Source organism: Eleutherodactylus coqui, chromosome 2 (genome assembly GCF_035609145.1).
Source record: "Eleutherodactylus coqui strain aEleCoq1 chromosome 2, aEleCoq1.hap1, whole genome shotgun sequence".
NCBI lineage: Eukaryota > Metazoa > Chordata > Amphibia > Anura > Eleutherodactylidae > Eleutherodactylus > Eleutherodactylus coqui.
Window position 1 is genome coordinate 119,231,253 of NC_089838.1, and position 16,837 is coordinate 119,248,089.

General features: G+C 39.6%; 1 protein-coding gene across 1 annotated transcript in view; it reads left to right on the plus strand.

Moving 5' to 3' along the window:
* Positions 1-16,837, plus strand: part of CFAP54 (cilia and flagella associated protein 54) — a 394,557-nt gene that overhangs the window by 299,190 nt on the left and 78,530 nt on the right. Inside the window, exons 54-56 of the mRNA XM_066591462.1 lie at positions 1,393-1,540; positions 4,394-4,551; positions 10,494-10,667. Coding sequence (XP_066447559.1) covers positions 1,393-1,540; positions 4,394-4,551; positions 10,494-10,667 — 480 coding nt within the window. The remainder of the gene's footprint in view (positions 1-1,392; positions 1,541-4,393; positions 4,552-10,493; positions 10,668-16,837) is intronic.

A 16,837-nucleotide genomic window follows, 5' to 3' on the forward strand; every position in this document is an offset into this window, starting at 1 on the left:
GTACAAATGTGTATTCACTGCGCATTTGTGCAAGAAATGAATGGGCTTTCTTGCATTTTTTTTTGGTGTGTGTAAATATGCAGTGCTTCCGCACACAGAAAAATTGCAAGGAAGCCTATAAATACGCAGGGAATAAGGGATTTTTAGTCCATGAATACGCTGCATATTCACTGACGGAAAAACGCTTACACCCATGTGAATGAGACCTAATAGAGAATAACCTGGAGGCAGTGGCTTTTGGAAGCAACAATGTATACATTAGACTGATTTTTATTTTAATTCCCAACTTATTTTTTTTTTAAGGCAAATATGTTAAAGTAGCAGTTAGTGTGTTAAATAATTTTGCAAATTTACTGATAACTATTCCACTCCAGGTGTACTGTATGAGCATGGCAGCAGATATATTAATCAATAGAAACATATCATGTAGCCAGAAGTAGTTTTAATAGTACAGTATACCTTATAATAGCGAACATATTTCCAACATAGCACTACAGATAACGCAAAACAAAACTTTTTTCTCTTCTCGCAGATGTACAACCTTTTATATGTTCTTATATTTAATCAAATGTGTATTATTCTATATATCTATATTCTATATATCCTTATATGATTGTTTGTAGATCTCTCATAGCTGTATTTAATTTAATAATTGTGTATGAGAACAAAGGCTTCCTACACGAAAAAAAATACCATCTTGGTATTCAATAGCAAATGCATTGACTTTCCAAGAATACAGAATCTCATTCTGTACTCTATTTCCCTGTCTATTGTACAAGATCATAGTGTGGAGCCTAGTTAGGAGAGCTGCACAGACTTTACAAGGTTGCTGAATGCCATTTCAGTGGTTTAGGGCTTATTTAGACTAATGTGTTTTTCTCCCCTTATGCGGACATGATAATCACGCCACATAAGGGAACAAAACCAAACCAGTGATTTCAGTGGATTTCAGTGGTTTCTTTGCAACTAGTGGGATTCTCGCCCATTAATGGTATGCGTGAGGAAAAAAAAAAGTATTTGCCCCATCTTTCCCGCATGTAGAAGATAAGGCATCCAAATTCATGTGCTATGGCACGGAGTTTGAATGGCCGGCAAAAAAATGTGGTCAGGCGCAACTACGCTCCGTAGCGGCAAGCGTAGTTGTGGCTACGGCCATCCCAAACCGCCCTCAGTTGTCACTTATGCTAATCATTCACATTAACTGAAGTGCATTCAGCTTACATGCCATATCTTACCCGTGCCTTTAACCTGCTTCTAGTGTTTATTATAATTTCACAATATTTTTTTATGCATTGTATTTTTTTATGTATAAGCCTAATCTACATTTTGCTATTTTTAAATAGCAGTTTGTATGTATACTGCCATAACTTAACAACTTTACTTCACTTTAAGATCAAACACCAAAATGATGAAGAAGCAGTTTCCATTCATCCAAGCGAATCTGAAGCCAGAGAGCGTCTCAGCATAAACATGTGGTTAAGATGTCGACTTGCATTTGTTTCCACTCTTATAGAGCAGATACGTGGTATAACACTTCATGGTATGGACATTTATAGACATTTATTTCTATTGTAGTAGCTAAATGAACAGTGGATTTTATCTGAACAGAACACAAGCCATTAAAACTGGCTGTTTGGTGCAATTAATTCTATGGTTTTTCGTTCTACACCAGTTTGGCAATATCTAATCATTACATCCCACTGAGCCACAGCATTGCTTAATATAACGAATGAAATGTGTCATTGCACAGATGGTTGACAAGTGTCATATAGTCCAGAAAAGACTAAGGAGACTATGAATAGATACAGTGGATATAGAAAGTCTACACACCCCTGTTAATATGACAGGTTTTTGTCATGTTAAAAAATTTGGACAAAGATGAGTCATTTCAAATTAATTTTCACCTTTAGTATGACCCATTGTCTGTACAATTCCACTGAAAAACAAATCTAAAATAATGTGGTTGTGTGTGAACCCCCTCTTATATTTTGGGATGTGGTTGTGTTCACAATTAGCCAATCACATGTAAACTCATGATAACTAGTAGCCAGTACACGGCTGCCATTATTTACAGCGATTCTGATATACTCCATATAAAGTTCAGCTCTTCTAGTGGGATTTTCCTGACAGTTTCTTAAGGCCCATTTACACTTAACAATTATCGCTCAAAATTCATTCAAAGACCGAAAAAGAGTGATAATCGTTACATGTAAACACAGGCAGTGCAGTTTTCCCTTGAACAATGGTTTTAAAGTGAACTTAAAATCCATTGTTCAGCTAGTGTGAGATAAAGTATTTCTTAATAGACCACACGCTGTTAACTCCATAGGAGTTGGCAGATAACATTGTAATCTGCTGGCAGCCGCAAAGAGAACAATGCAGCTGTGTGCACAGCTGGGCATGTGATTAATCACAGGCTAGGCTCTGCAAAAAGCTCCTGCAGGCCCTTTTACATGCAAATGAAGATGAGAATGGCCTTTAACACAATGCAAATAGATCGCAAAATCTTTCAGTCTTTCAGTCATTTAAAAGATCTTTGCATGTAAATTGGCCATTAGTTACATTTTTCAGCAAAAGTCTTGGTCCATAATGAGCTTACAACATATCAAAGGATCTGATTGTTGAAAGGTATTAGTCAAAACATAGTGAAGGTATCATCAGGAAGTAGATTACATTTGGTAAAACAGTGATATTACCAAGAACTAGACGTCTCTCAAAAATTGATGAACAGACCAGAAGAAAATTGGTCTGAGTGGCTGCCAAGAGGCCTACAGCTACATTAAAGGAGTTGCAGGAGTTTCTGGCAAGTACTGGTTGTGTAGTGCATGTGACAACCATCTCCGATATTTTTCATATGTCTGGGCTGTGGGGTTGGGTGGCAAAATGGAAGCTATTTCTAACAAAAACATCCAAGGCTGGCTATGTTTTGCCAAAACCTACATCAAGTCTGCCAAAAGAGAACGTGTTATGGTCTGACTAGACCAAGGTTAAACTTTTTGGCATCAATCCCAAATGTTATGTTTGACATAAGAGCCAACACTTTGTATCACCAAAAGAACACCATACCCACAGATGGTGGAGGCAGCATTATGCTTTGGGGCTGTTTTTCTGCTGCTAGATCTCGGGCTTTAGTCAAGGGAATTTTGATCATTTCCAAATATCAGTCGATTTGGCACAAAACCTGCTGAAAAGCTAAAAGTTGAATTTCACCTTTTTGCAAGATGACTCAAAGCATACCTCCAAATCAACAAATAATGGCTTCCCTGGAAAAAGATCAAAGTTTTGTAATGGCCCAGCCAAAGCCCAGACCGTAATCCAATAGAAAATTTGTGGGTTGATCTGAAGAGGGCGCTACACACGAGATACCCTGACAGATTTGAAGCGCTTTTGCAAGTAAGAGTGGGCAAAGATTGCCAAGTCAAGATGAACCATTCTGATAAACACCTACCCAAAAAGACTGAATGCTGCCATGCAGTCAAAGGGTACATCAACAAAATATTAGTTTTAGGGTGTGAATATTTATGCAACCACATTAAGTTATTTTTACATTTTCCACCCTGAAAGATTTCAGGTTTTTTTTTTCAATGGAATCACATTGGGTCGCATTGAAGATGGAAATAAATCTGAAATGCTTCCTCCTTATCAGATTTTCTAACATGATACAAACATGGCATTTTAAAAGAGGTGTGTAGACTTTTTATATCCACTGTAGATGACGCGGTCAGCATTGAACGTGGTTTTGAACGGACAACACCATTATCAGTATTCAATCACTACATGGTGACTAGGCTGTTAGTAATAGCCGTATGCATTGGGTTTGCAACATGCACAGCACTGCAATTTTTTTTTAAATGCTGTGGTAGAAAGATGGTGTGATAGGGCTGTCGTTAAGGGGTTAAATACGCAATGAAAAATGCTGCAAAATGTGTGAATCCAGCCTTAATCTTTCATGGGTTATACACATTAGTTTTTGATTTGTTCTACAGACCTTCTCCTAGATTTTGTGGCAGGTGTAGACATTTCTCATCTATACTGTAGCTATTCCAGGTAGGGAATGTTAGATCATTTTCACTGAGCTCACACTTCCCTGACACGAGTATCTTTGCAGTTGGAATATTTTTGTAATAGTTTCTTATAGAATCACTTTTTCTTTCCATCTGATTTCTACTCCTACCTTTACAAATATATGTGTCTGACAGCACTGACTTCCTTTCCTCGTTGCTACGTGATCTGCCTAACCTCCTCATTGTACTGCTTGTCTATTGTGCTTGACAGTTCTCTACGATTAGTATTATACTTTACTGTCAGTTTGCTTGTGTATTGACAGATGTATTGTTTTCAAAACAAGATTGCCAGTTTGGTAAGATAATGTTTTTATACATCACATTTCTAGATCAGGATGTGCTTGACGGTTCTGCTCTAATAACTGAGGGTGCTGTAGAAGCAGAAACGTTCAATGATTCTGAGACCCAGGCTCAGTTCATGTTGCAAGCAGCTTTGCTTGATATTCAAGAGGGACATCCCAGGAAAGGCGTTCAGATGATGCTGAAGGTACATTACATATTTGTTGCACAGAAAATCTGCTTGTATATCTATTGTGTTCCGGAAGTGTTATAAAATAAAGACTACAAACTTTAGTGATGGGGTTCAGTCCAACTGAGTGAACAATGGTGATAGCATAGTCTTGTAATAGCCTTATTTTTTAAGATTATATCCTACGGGAGTTTCTGTGCACCTGCATTTTTCAGTTCACTGCTAATTTCATTGCAGCACTCAGTCAAATCGCCTCCCACATTCCTTCTGAAAATGATTCTCTCCCCCGCCTACTGCACCCTACTGGCAGTACAGGTGGCTTCTCTGCCATATGGTATATGTAGGAGCTTAAACAGCCTCAATTATGCAGCAGTGTTTAAAAGCAAGTCCATTATTACAAGAATAGCTAGGCCCTGTTCACATCACGTTTTTCTTCTACATTTAGCTTGTATGCAGAAAAAATCCCGATGTACACGCTAAACGTGTCCATAGGAGGCCAAAAGTGTGTCCTTTTGTCTTCCCAGTATACGTCAGAATACTACATAAAAAATTAATACACAAAATCCAAAAATAAAAATATGAAAAGCACCCAGAATTAAGTGAATCTAAAAAATTTCAGATAATATAAATGGGGACTCACCTGGCAGTCGAGTGATACTCACTCAGGGTTCACTGTCACACCTGAGGTTCCTCTGGGACTTTAAAAGGATAATTTACAGGTGGCTACCACCCCAGTCCAAATAACATCTGCCATGAGAGTGCCAGTAAACCCAAGAACCTGTGCTAATGTTGGTATATGACAAACATACTACCAAAATAAAATAGAAAAAACAACCAGCGTTAAAGGTTTGTAGCACAATATCAGAATACATGGTGCAAAAGCCGATATGAACTTACTTGGGTTAGGGGGTAGTGGCCTAATCAACTATCCGCTTCCAGGTTATATCATCAATAACCAAGTTCAATATGTCAGTTTGTGAACACCATTGAAAGTCCAGCCACCATGGATAAATGGAATTTAATATTTATTTAGGCCACATAAGTATAATGCAACACATTTCAGAGGTGTTCGACCATTTTAGTATGGTTTTATGTTTGAAACATAAAAAAGGTATGGAATAACGTGGTAGACTATGCTATTTCATACTATGGTATCCAGTAACATAAAGTATACATTTAACTTATACCATAGTAGCCTTTGGATGACACATGCTACTTTATGGCATCTGTCCTAGGACTCCATTAAAATGCATCCATCTGGCAGCTCCCGTGATGTATCTGATAGTTTTGTCACTGGACCATGCCTGGGGGAAGCTCTCTGAACCCAATGACTAAGGACTCCGGCTTCTTTTTAAGTGGCAGTGGAGAAGAGGTGGCAGCTCTTATACTGAGTTCTGGTGTCACCCCTTCCAATAAATGATCAGTACAGATAAAGATTAGGGAAAAGAAGCAGAAAGAATATTGGGTGTTCCTGTATCCAAAGGGGAAGGGTTGGACTGGCTGCCCAACTTTACTGCAATGTTAGAAAACTTCACTCCCCAACTGCATAACGTTCTACCAGTAGTTTATGCCACGCGATTCTCTGGCAGAAATTCTCTCTTCACTTTGCATTGTTCAGCTAGTGAAAACTACATAGTCCAGAATGCCTTGCTCCTGTGTAGAAATGTCAGCCAGTGCAACCAGCGACTACACCACGTGTATTGTGCCTTGGTGGACTATGGAGAAACAAGATGGAACTAGAGAAGAGGCGAAAGAAGCCGAGGCACTTGTCATTGGAAAAAGAAGCTCAGTATATCATCTGGAAAGGACAGGTTGTATTCTTGTGGTCACGTAGAGAAGTGATGCCAATGCAGGGCTCCTGTGCCACAGCGCTAGTCTGGGACATGTTGTGATAGATATTGTATAGAAGTTTCAATCATTTACATTGTCCCTGATAGCAGAGTCTGCTGCAGTTTTGTATCTTATTGCAGAAGCATAACTTGAAGCTTCTGGGCACCAATGCAAAATCTGTAACAGGGCCCCAACTATAATGCTTTTTTCATACTACTAGGCTCCCTATATGGAGAAGAGAGGCCTTAAGAGCCCCCTAAGGGTCCTGGGCCCGGGTGCAATCGCATCCCCTGCATCCCCTATAGTTACGCCCCTGTCTTATTTTATGCCTGTGCTGTAGGATACATTGCAGCCTACCGTCAGAGTTGTACATCAGCAGTCCTCACGACATTTACCTCTGATGTAGCTCTCAAGCATGTTGTGAACTGGGACTTAGTTGACACCTTCTAACAAAATGAAATGGGCTGATGTAAATCTGCTGTAACTACAGTGCAAAAGCTCACAAATACAATGACACTACATCACCCTATGGGCACATCAATATTTGCAGATATGCAGTATTTTTTACTGCTACATTTACTATACTTATAAATTTTGCTCTAACTGCATGAGCCTACATGCCATGACAAAGCGACCTCATTCACATGTGTACCTACACTACACAGTGTATCTGTATAGTAGTGGATTAGCCTACCTCTCTGATACTATCAAAGCTGATTCTGGCATGGATATCAAATAACTGAAAGAAGCAGTGCAAAATTGCAAAATCAAAAAACATGGATGGAACTCGCCTTTAGGGTCACCGAGAGTCGTGAATGACTAAACGGCTAACAACAACTTAGGCCTAAGCCTAAAAAATGAACTGGCTTCCAGCTTCACGGGGTTCCAGCTATGACTGTAACTAAGCCTCTGATCTGGGTGGCAACCTTGGGACCTGATTAATTCAGATCCTGCTAATGGCCCTGGGATCAAAGGCTGTGAGTTTGGCTCATCCTATGCTGCTCGAACACCACAATCAGCAAGTCCCTGAAACACAGGTAGGACGCAGAAAAACCTGCATATTTTTCTTTTTTCTGATCATTTTTGCCTAAAAAAAGACCTACAAAATAAAGATCCACTCCAATATTAAAAAATAAGGAAGTCTCATTTGTCCTGAAAATATACCCACAATATTTTGGGGTAGACTAAGGATCTAAAAAAAAGTAGCTTTAGAATGCAGTATTCCAAAAAGTGAAATTTTGCTCTGAGCATGAAGACCCAAAACACCCCCGATCATGAAGGGGTTAATAATAGCCTTGGAAAGTTGGAAGGAGGACAGAAACAAGAAGGAGGTAGTCACTACCCCTAAATGTACAATGCAAAAGTTAATCATTACCTCCTAACAAAAGGAACTAAATAGGCAGGTAAAATCTGCTGTGACTGTAATGCAAAAGCCAACAAACACAAAGAAGCAGCTGCAGTCACCTACCACTACCTAAATGCAAACATTATTTTATATTTTACTAAGGCAATCAGGTTTTGGCAGATTATTTCATTTATGAGTACATAACATTTCTTATAGTGAACTCTCTGCAGAAGTCAACTATGAACTTTGTTAAATTTTAAATAATTTGAGATAAATTTCCTATATGGAACGTTGTAATCATATCCAAATTGTTATAATAGGATGCTGTATTTTAGCCCTAGAAGAATATGGAAAATCACTGGAAAGTTGTATGTGCAGTAAAATACATTAGCATTGACTTTGATAGAAGTGTCTCATTTCTCTGCATAAAGAACTGAGAGTCGAGCAGGTTTTATTTATAGTCTGTATTATGCCTGAAGACTGATAGACGATCTTGCCCTCCTGCTAATACTAGGCGAGTATTGTTATGAGTCTGGATTTTTGCATGATCATAGTAAACCTATTTAATATACTCTTGAGATATACTATACCAACACAGCCAACCTGCAGAATATACAAACAAGCATTTTTTGAGGTTGTAGTTATTATTTCAGTTTTATGTGATTTTAGTGAATATTGTTTCCATATGATACATTATCCTTCTTGAAATGTGATTTATATCAAACAGCCGTAGGTACTTCCAATAGGGGTCTCTGAAAACAAATAAAGGTCATCCTTACAAAGCAGTGGTATGCAGTTGACACAGAAAGCTGGGACTTGTGGTTTTATAACAGCAGGAAAGCCAGAGATTGCAGACTATAACAGTAATATAATATGTGAGTAGAGGAAGAACTGAAAAATCATGGTATTACTCAGACTACTCTGATATGTAGGGCTGTGTTCACATCTACTTCGGAGACTCGGTCTGAAGCCTTCGATGCAGATCAGGCACAAAATCCCAGACCAAATACCACAGCATTAGAGTTGAGCGAACGTACTCTGCGCAGCTTGATGCTCGTTTGAGTATTAGCGTACTCGATGGTGCTCGTTACTCGAAAGAGCATCAAGCCGTGTTCGACCCCGCCCCAGAGAGAGAGAAAGAGCTCGGCACCCGGCATCCCACATACAAAAACACTCGCGTCTCCCATTGTAGTCAATGTGGTTCGTTACTCGAGTAGAGCTCTCGAATTTTACGAAAAGCTCAACTCGAATAACGTGGACTCGAGCATTTGGGTGCTCGCTCATCTCTACACAGCATGCTCATGATAGAGACCCAATGGACCCCATTATAGTCAATGGGGTCCGTCAGGCACTATTCAGTCTAGACGAATCCAGCATGTTTGTTATTTTAATTCATCGGCTCCTATGATGGAGCTGACCAATGGAAAAAAGAAGTGCTTGTGTGAACCCAGCCCAAAGGTTCCTTTATATGGAGCAACTACCATTCTACTATCATTCATATAGTTGCTCTGAAAAGTTGTTGAAGCATACAAACCACAGTTGTTTGTTTGCTTTTACACAGAGTGATGATTGTTTGGTAACACAGTGTTCATAGAGGGGATCTCCATGCAGATTTGTTTGCAAGTTGTTCAAATAGTAACAACTGTAACTTTAGATCAGATGACTTTTGATCAACTAGTGACAATTTTTTTTGGTAAACTGAAATGAAGCAACGTGCAACTTGTTTGTCACCCTGTCGGTGCCATGTTTGCACTGAATGGCGATAATTTGAATTTGCTCTGTTGAGCGATTATTTGTCCGATAGACTCCTCAATAAAGTTACATTAAAGGCTCTGTTCACACTTGTGTCATGGGTTCAATTTTTCCTGCTTCCAGGATGAATGTGATCGATCTCATTGAGGCTGTATTTACACGGGGAGTGCGATATAGGTCTGAGAAAATCGTCGCTATGGGGGATTCCAAGGCTGTTGCCCGATCTTTTCCCATTGATTTCAGTGGTGCCCCGGCCCCATTGCAAACAATGGGTGATATTGCAGCTTTTTTGTATCGCAGCAAGGCTTGAGTGAACACATCGCAGATGACAATTAAACCATTGAAAATTATTGGTTTCATAACCATGTGTTTTCACTCACTCTCGCATTGCAAGAAAACCTATCGCCAGTGGGTAAGAGCCCCAAGGAAAATGAAAAATGAAGCAAGTTTCCAAGTTAAATCTTAATTAAAGACTCTTATCTTTTTGTGTCTAGAGCGCTTATGGAGGCCTAAAAGACTACAAACAAACTGTGTGCTGTGTAATCCTGCAGGCATATTACTATCAATCTGTCCTCTACTTCTTGCTTACGTATAAATGTCTGTTATTCACAATTATAGGACAGATAGATGGAAGTATAACTGCAGGATTGGGCTGCACAGTGTTGTCTATAACTATGGAGATACATAGAAGGAGCTATAAACATAGGACAATAGGATATGGATATAGAATACTTGTAAATATGCTTAATCTTTTATTTTAATTGCATTTAAAGAATACAGTTGGTTGCAAAAGTGGGCCTTTCCTTTAAACTACTCATTCTTTGTGTTTCTTTTGCTGGTAAAATCCATGTTTCTGTTCATTAATGATTACTCAATATATTGTATCCGTCTATGTCCAGTAGGCCGATATCTGGTATTATTTTGTGACATTTTATACTATAAGTCCGGCAGTCTCATAAACAGCATGCTCTATAAGAGACAACTTTTGAACACAACTATTCAATTTAAATAGCTCTTTTGTCTATTTTAACAGAATATCATCCACTTGCTACAAGGAAAGTGTTTCATGTCTCCTGTGGCATGCTTAACATTGGCTCAGAGCTTGATTCTTTCAGCTGACTTAATGGAAAATAATGAGGACCAACAATTGCTTTGGACAAAGCAGTTGAAGAATTACAAATTGGCACATCAACTTATAACCAAACAGGTTAGTGTATTTGTGAGCTTACTTCTATTATGCATAGTTATGCTTCCTTCACACACACACACTTTTGTCGTGGCATTTTTTTAGGGCTTGTCAAATGCTATGAATTTCATGTGTTTCCAAAGTGCTAAATCTACAGTCTGCTGCATTTGCAAAAACTCCACTGACCCAAAAACACATGGCAATTGAGAAAATACTTCCAAAAAACATTAATAAGTGCGGACCAGTGTTTTTAATAAAAGTACTGTGTGCATCCCCCCCCTTTGGTAAGAAATTGTAAAATATATTTGCTTAATCATTGATCATTCCTAGGCTGCTGTCATACATGGCATCAATGCTACGGAAATTCTGCAGCATTTACAGTACAAGCCACATGAAAGAGATTTAAAAGATCTCCTTCACATGGAGCGAAAAATTTCCGCAACGAATCCACAACATTTTTGAAAAGCACTGCGGATCTAAATCCACAGCATGCCTATTTATGCTGTGGATTTCAACTCTTGAAATACAAGGGTTAAAATCTGTGGCAGGTCCACAGCAAAATCCGCAGGGAAATCATTTTGGAGTTGACCTACCAGGAAATTTAAACAACTTACTACTTTTCCTGCCTCTGCGAAGAGATATTTTTGGAAAAGTTCTTTAAAAAGTGCCACTGCTTCCTGCAGCAACAGTAAATGGCTGTGCAACTGCCCAGCACACAGAACACCTCTGTCAGCTGATTGCTGTTGGCAGTGGCACTCTGTGTGACGGGTTGCTGCTGCAATGATCAGCTCTTGTAATGTTACTGTTGACCTTCGCTGTTTGTGGACTCCTTCTCAGACACTGTGAATGTGGGCCTGGTTGGTGTCTCCGTCCCGTGTCCTAATTACACTCTGGCACATGCCCTGCCTGCGCCCTTCTGTGACACCTTTATGTCCTAATATAGCATATCAAAAATAATTGTCTTATTGAGATATTTATGATAGAAACAGGGAACTCTACATAATGTGATGGTTTTGCCTGACTGACATCAATCCTATGGCCCTGACCACAAAGCACTACAGGCTAAATCCTTAGACTTACTAACTTTAAATACCTGAGTGGTTTGCTGAATTTTGTTCAGTTTGCACAGCACACACAAAAAAACAGTATTTATTCATTTGTCAAATTTATGCTACAGATATCAATAAATGTGATAACTGTAATATGCAGGGTACAAGATGCAAGCCATATAAGAGGAATCTGTACTCAGTCAGTCATAAAATCTATTACACTGTCAAACTGTAAAATGGCTGTCACTTATTCTTTTTTAAACTACAAACAATGTCTGCCTCGAGGGTTCTCACTAGGTAGTAGATACTAGATGGGGATATGTTCTAGTATATTCAATTCATATTTACCAACTGTTACCAAGCAGAGTCTGGACAGATTACACTAATATTCACATGTGAGTAGCCATGCTTAGATTTTGTATAACCATCCATTTTATACATGCCTTTCCCCAGTGTGGTTACTTTGGAGTTTCAGGGTGTCTTTATATCTAACACCAACTGCAAAGCTTCATTCACATTATCCATTTTAGCAGTTTTCATGAGAGTGTAAGAACGCGGTTCTTCTTTAATTGGCAGCAGTTGTGTGTTCTATCATCAAGTTGAAGTTATTAACATGCCCTGGCATGTTCTCCCCACCTTCTTGAATCTATCCACTTTTTAGACAAAAAAATATGGTTTTCAATTATCATTCCCCAAAAAGTTACATCATGTGGACAAGATGCATCTCTTCAAATGAAACTTGGTATGGCAGAAAGTGGTGCGGTTAGTTTGAAGACTTTAGTTACTCGCTGCCTGTAATGTCCTGACTACTAAGAAAACACTGGTCAAGAAGCATAATTTCACAATCTGGTTTATTTTCATGTATAATCCTACATACAGAACTTACCATTTTGGTATGAACCATTTATATATGAAAGCTAGTGTGGTGAAGTCCTGAATGTGTTCCTCAGTGCAACCAATCAGAGTTCAGCATCTGTTTTGTTAAAGCAACTATGAAAATGAAAGGGATTCTGTTTTCAGAATTTCTTTTACTAAGGTGCCACCATAGTGCTAGTGGAACAGAATCTGGTCATATGTGTGCAGTAACCTAGTATGTAAGGCCGAAAAAAGACATATCCATACAGTTCAACCTATTAACCCCCAATGTTGATCCAGAGGAAGACAAAAAAAACTCAATGAAGTAGAAGCCAATTTTCACCATTAAAGGGGAAAAAATGCCTTTCTGACTCCAATCTGGCAACCGGAATAATCCCTGGATCAACAACCCTTTTGAAGTTAATAATGATTATAACATATATTATTGTCCAGGCCTCTCTTGAACTTGAGTGTGGTATCACTATGTCCTCAGTCAAAAAGTTCCTTAGTCTCACTTCTCTTAGGGCTCCTGCACACTGGCGAGAGCAATTTCGAGATGTGATTGAAGCCCCGCTATTGCTCTCGCAATCCTTCTTAAGCCCTGGATGCGAGGCATTTTCGCAGGGAAACATCCCAGCAGGGCTGAAGGAATCTCCTGCTGTGGCTGTCACAGCCATGGCAGGAGATAGTGATCTTCTCTCCTTGATTTCAATGGGGCTGGCGCTGCTGGTCTCATTAAAAGCAATGGAACACGATCGTTGAAGAAATCCTCTGCAGCGCTTCAAGGTGATGTATTATTTTTTTTCCCCTACAGTTAGGGCTTAGTCACACAGGCGCATCGGCGCCCGTGTTACTGCAGATGGAAGACGGCCGCACTTCAGGACGGACGTCTCTCTGCAGCGCCGGAAAAAAGAACATGTGACCGGCTTCATTGCCAGTCATGCGTTCTTTCTTCAGCGCTGCGGGGAGTCTCCGTCTTGAAGTATGGTCGTCTTCTTCCTGCAGTAAGGGCTCATTCTCACGGGCGCATCGCCGCCCATGTTCGGGTGCCGATGCACCCTTGTGACTAAGCCCTTAGGGATTATATTCTGGATAGGGCTCATATTTCAAGACACCCCCCTCCCTCGCCACGGGGAGTCTCCTGCCACTTCTGTAACAGCAGTAGCAGAGGATCACGATCATCTCCCATTGATTTCAGTGGGGCTGGCGCTGCTGCTGTCGGCCCCATTGGAAGCAATGGGCAAGATCGCAAAAAGAATGCTGCGATTTTGTTTTAATGCCGCATCGCAAGCATTAAAACATTGAACATGCAAATGGAGCCATTGTAAGCCATTGGCTTCATAATTTTGCGATTTATCACAGCACTGGAAAATCGTGCGATTTCATCGCCAGTGTGAATGCCACCTAAGGGTGACTACCCACTAGCGTTTGCGAATTTGCTGTGTTTTTTTTTTCCAGGTGTCTATGGGGCTTTCTAATGTTAAAAACGCATCGCGGCAAAAATAAAAATTTACCGTGAAATCGCGATTTTGTGCGATGCGATTTTAACATTAACAAGTCCCATAGACCCCTGGAGAAAAAAAAACGCTGCGAATTTCGCTGTGAAAAAACTGTAGTGGGTAGTCACCCTTATAGTAAAGAACCCCCTTCTATGTCGGTGAAAACCTTCTTTCCTCTAGATGTAGAGAATGCCCCCTTGTTACAGTCACAGTCCTGGGTATAAACAGATCATGGGAGAGATCTCTGTATTGTCCCCTGATATATGTATATATAGTTATTAGGTCACCCCTCAGCTGTCTTTTTCTAAACTAAATAATCCCAATTTTGATCCCATCTCTGGGTATTGTAAGCCACCAATTCCGTTTATTACTTTTGTTGCCTGCCTTTGTACCCACTCAAGCTCTGATATGTCCTTCTTGAGTACCGGTGCCCAAAACTGTACACAATATTCCATGTGTGGTCTGACCAGTGACTTGTAACAAGGAAGAACAATGTTCTTGTCATGTGCCCTTAGACCTCTTTTGATGCACCCATTGATCCTGTTTGCCTTGGCAGCAGCTACCTGACATTGGTTGCTCTAGTTAAGCCTACAGTTAATTAAAACTCCCAAGTTCTTTTCCATGTCAGTGTTTCCCAGTGTTTTCCCATTTAGTGTGCAATGGTGATTGTCCCTGCCCATCTGCATAACCTTACATTGATCAGTGTTAAATCTCATTTGCCACTTTTCTGCCAAAGCCCCAAACTTATCCATATCCTCTAGTAACTGCCTCTAGTGTTACTTTCTTTACATAGTTTTGTGTCATCTGCAAATATTGATATTCTACTGTGCAATCCTTCTACTAGGTAATTAAATATATTAAAAAGAATAGGGCCCAAAACCAACACCTGTGGTCCCCCACTAGTAACGGTGACCTAATCAGAGTATGTACGTTTTATAACCACCCTCTGTTTTCTATCTTTGAACCAGTTACTTACCCACTTAACACATTCTTGCCCAGACCAAGCATTCTCATTTTATATACCAACCTTTTAGTATCAAACACTTTGGAAAAGTCCAGATACACAAGATCCAATGACTCTCCCTGATCCAGTCTAGAACTTACCTCCTCGTAGAAGCTGATCAGGTTGGTTTGACAGGAGCGATCTCTCATAAACCCATGCTGATACACAGTTATACAGCCATTTTCCTTGAGCTACTCCAGAATAGCAACTCTTAGAAACTCTTTAAACATTTTACCCACAATAGAAGTAAGACTTACCGGCCTGTAGTTTCCAGGCTCGCTTTTTGACCCCTTTTTAAATATCGGCCCTACTTTGGTTACACGCCAAACCAGTGGAACAGACCCTGTCACTATAGAGTCCTTAAATATAAGAAGCAAGGGTCTGTGAATCACATTACTTAATACCCTTAAAATCCAGGGGTGTATGCCATTGGGACCTGGTGATTTGTCTATTTTAATCTTTTTAAGACAGCTCTACAATTCTTTCGGGGTTAGACTTGTGACATATAGTGGAGAGTTTACATTATCACTCTGCATCTCTTCTGACATTTGATTTTCCTCTGTGAATACACTGGAGAAAAAGCTATTTAATAGATTTGTATTCTCCTCATTGCCCTCTACAATTTCTCTTACATTATTCATTAAAGGGACAACACTTTCCGTACAAATCATTTTACTATTTATATAGTTAAAGAACAGTTTAGGGTTAGTTTTACTCTCTTTGGCAATAAGTGATTTTTACATAATTTCCCTATAGGTTTTTAGTGCTGCTTTTCTGCCTTTCTGTTTTAGTTGTTTAATGCTTTATTTTTACTGTTTATTGCCCCCTTTACATCTTCATTGGTTTTCTCCTATTACTAAGTCTTTTATTCCTGTATGGTATGAACCTCTTACAGTAAGTATTTGGATGTTTTTAAACGTTTCCCATTTATTGTTTGCACTCTCATTTTTGAAGACATTATCCCAGTCAGTAGGGTTAAGAGCATCACTAAGCTGATCGAACTTGGCCTTCCTAAAGTTTAGTATTTTCGTAGTTCCCCTATAAAACTCTTTATTAAAGGACAAGTTGAAATATATTATATTAAAAATCAGAATAATATTTCCAGCAGAAAGTTGCTTTTATATCCTCCTACACAGTTTGGTAACTGACCTGCCTCTAGTGGCGAGGAAAGGCCGCATAAGCCCTGAGTCATAGCTTCCACTAATTATGCATGCCCCTGCCTCCCCTGTCGCTGACATCAGCACATCAGGTGAAATTCTGTGCTTTTACAATGCGACCCTCTGCCCTAGACAGGATCGGACGGTTCCATAAAGCAGTTAGCGCTATGATGAGACTTCAGTAATGAATATTCAGATAACAGAATCCCTTTAAAACAGTCATCAAATTGGTTGTTGTTAAAAGTATCCCCAGTTTTTATGTGCGCTTCTGCGTTTATGCATGCACAGTGTGTCAGTATTTTCTTATGTTGGTCTCAACTTCCAAATTTTCAAAGTAAACATGACAAAAAATATGAGAACGTTGTAGTAAAATACAGTATAATTTATCTTAATCTGTCTTTTAGGTTTGATATGTAGCTATATCGTACGTCTACATGACATCTGCATAGTTCATTAACCCCTTCCCTCCCCATGATGTAAGGGTACGTCATGGGAGCAGGGTACTTCCCGCAAATGGACGTACCGTTACATCATGGGGATAGCGCAAGATAATGACAGATCTCGTGCTATCCGGCAGCGGGAGCTGGCTGTCACTGATAGCCAGTCTCCTGCTGCAACAGCTGGGGTG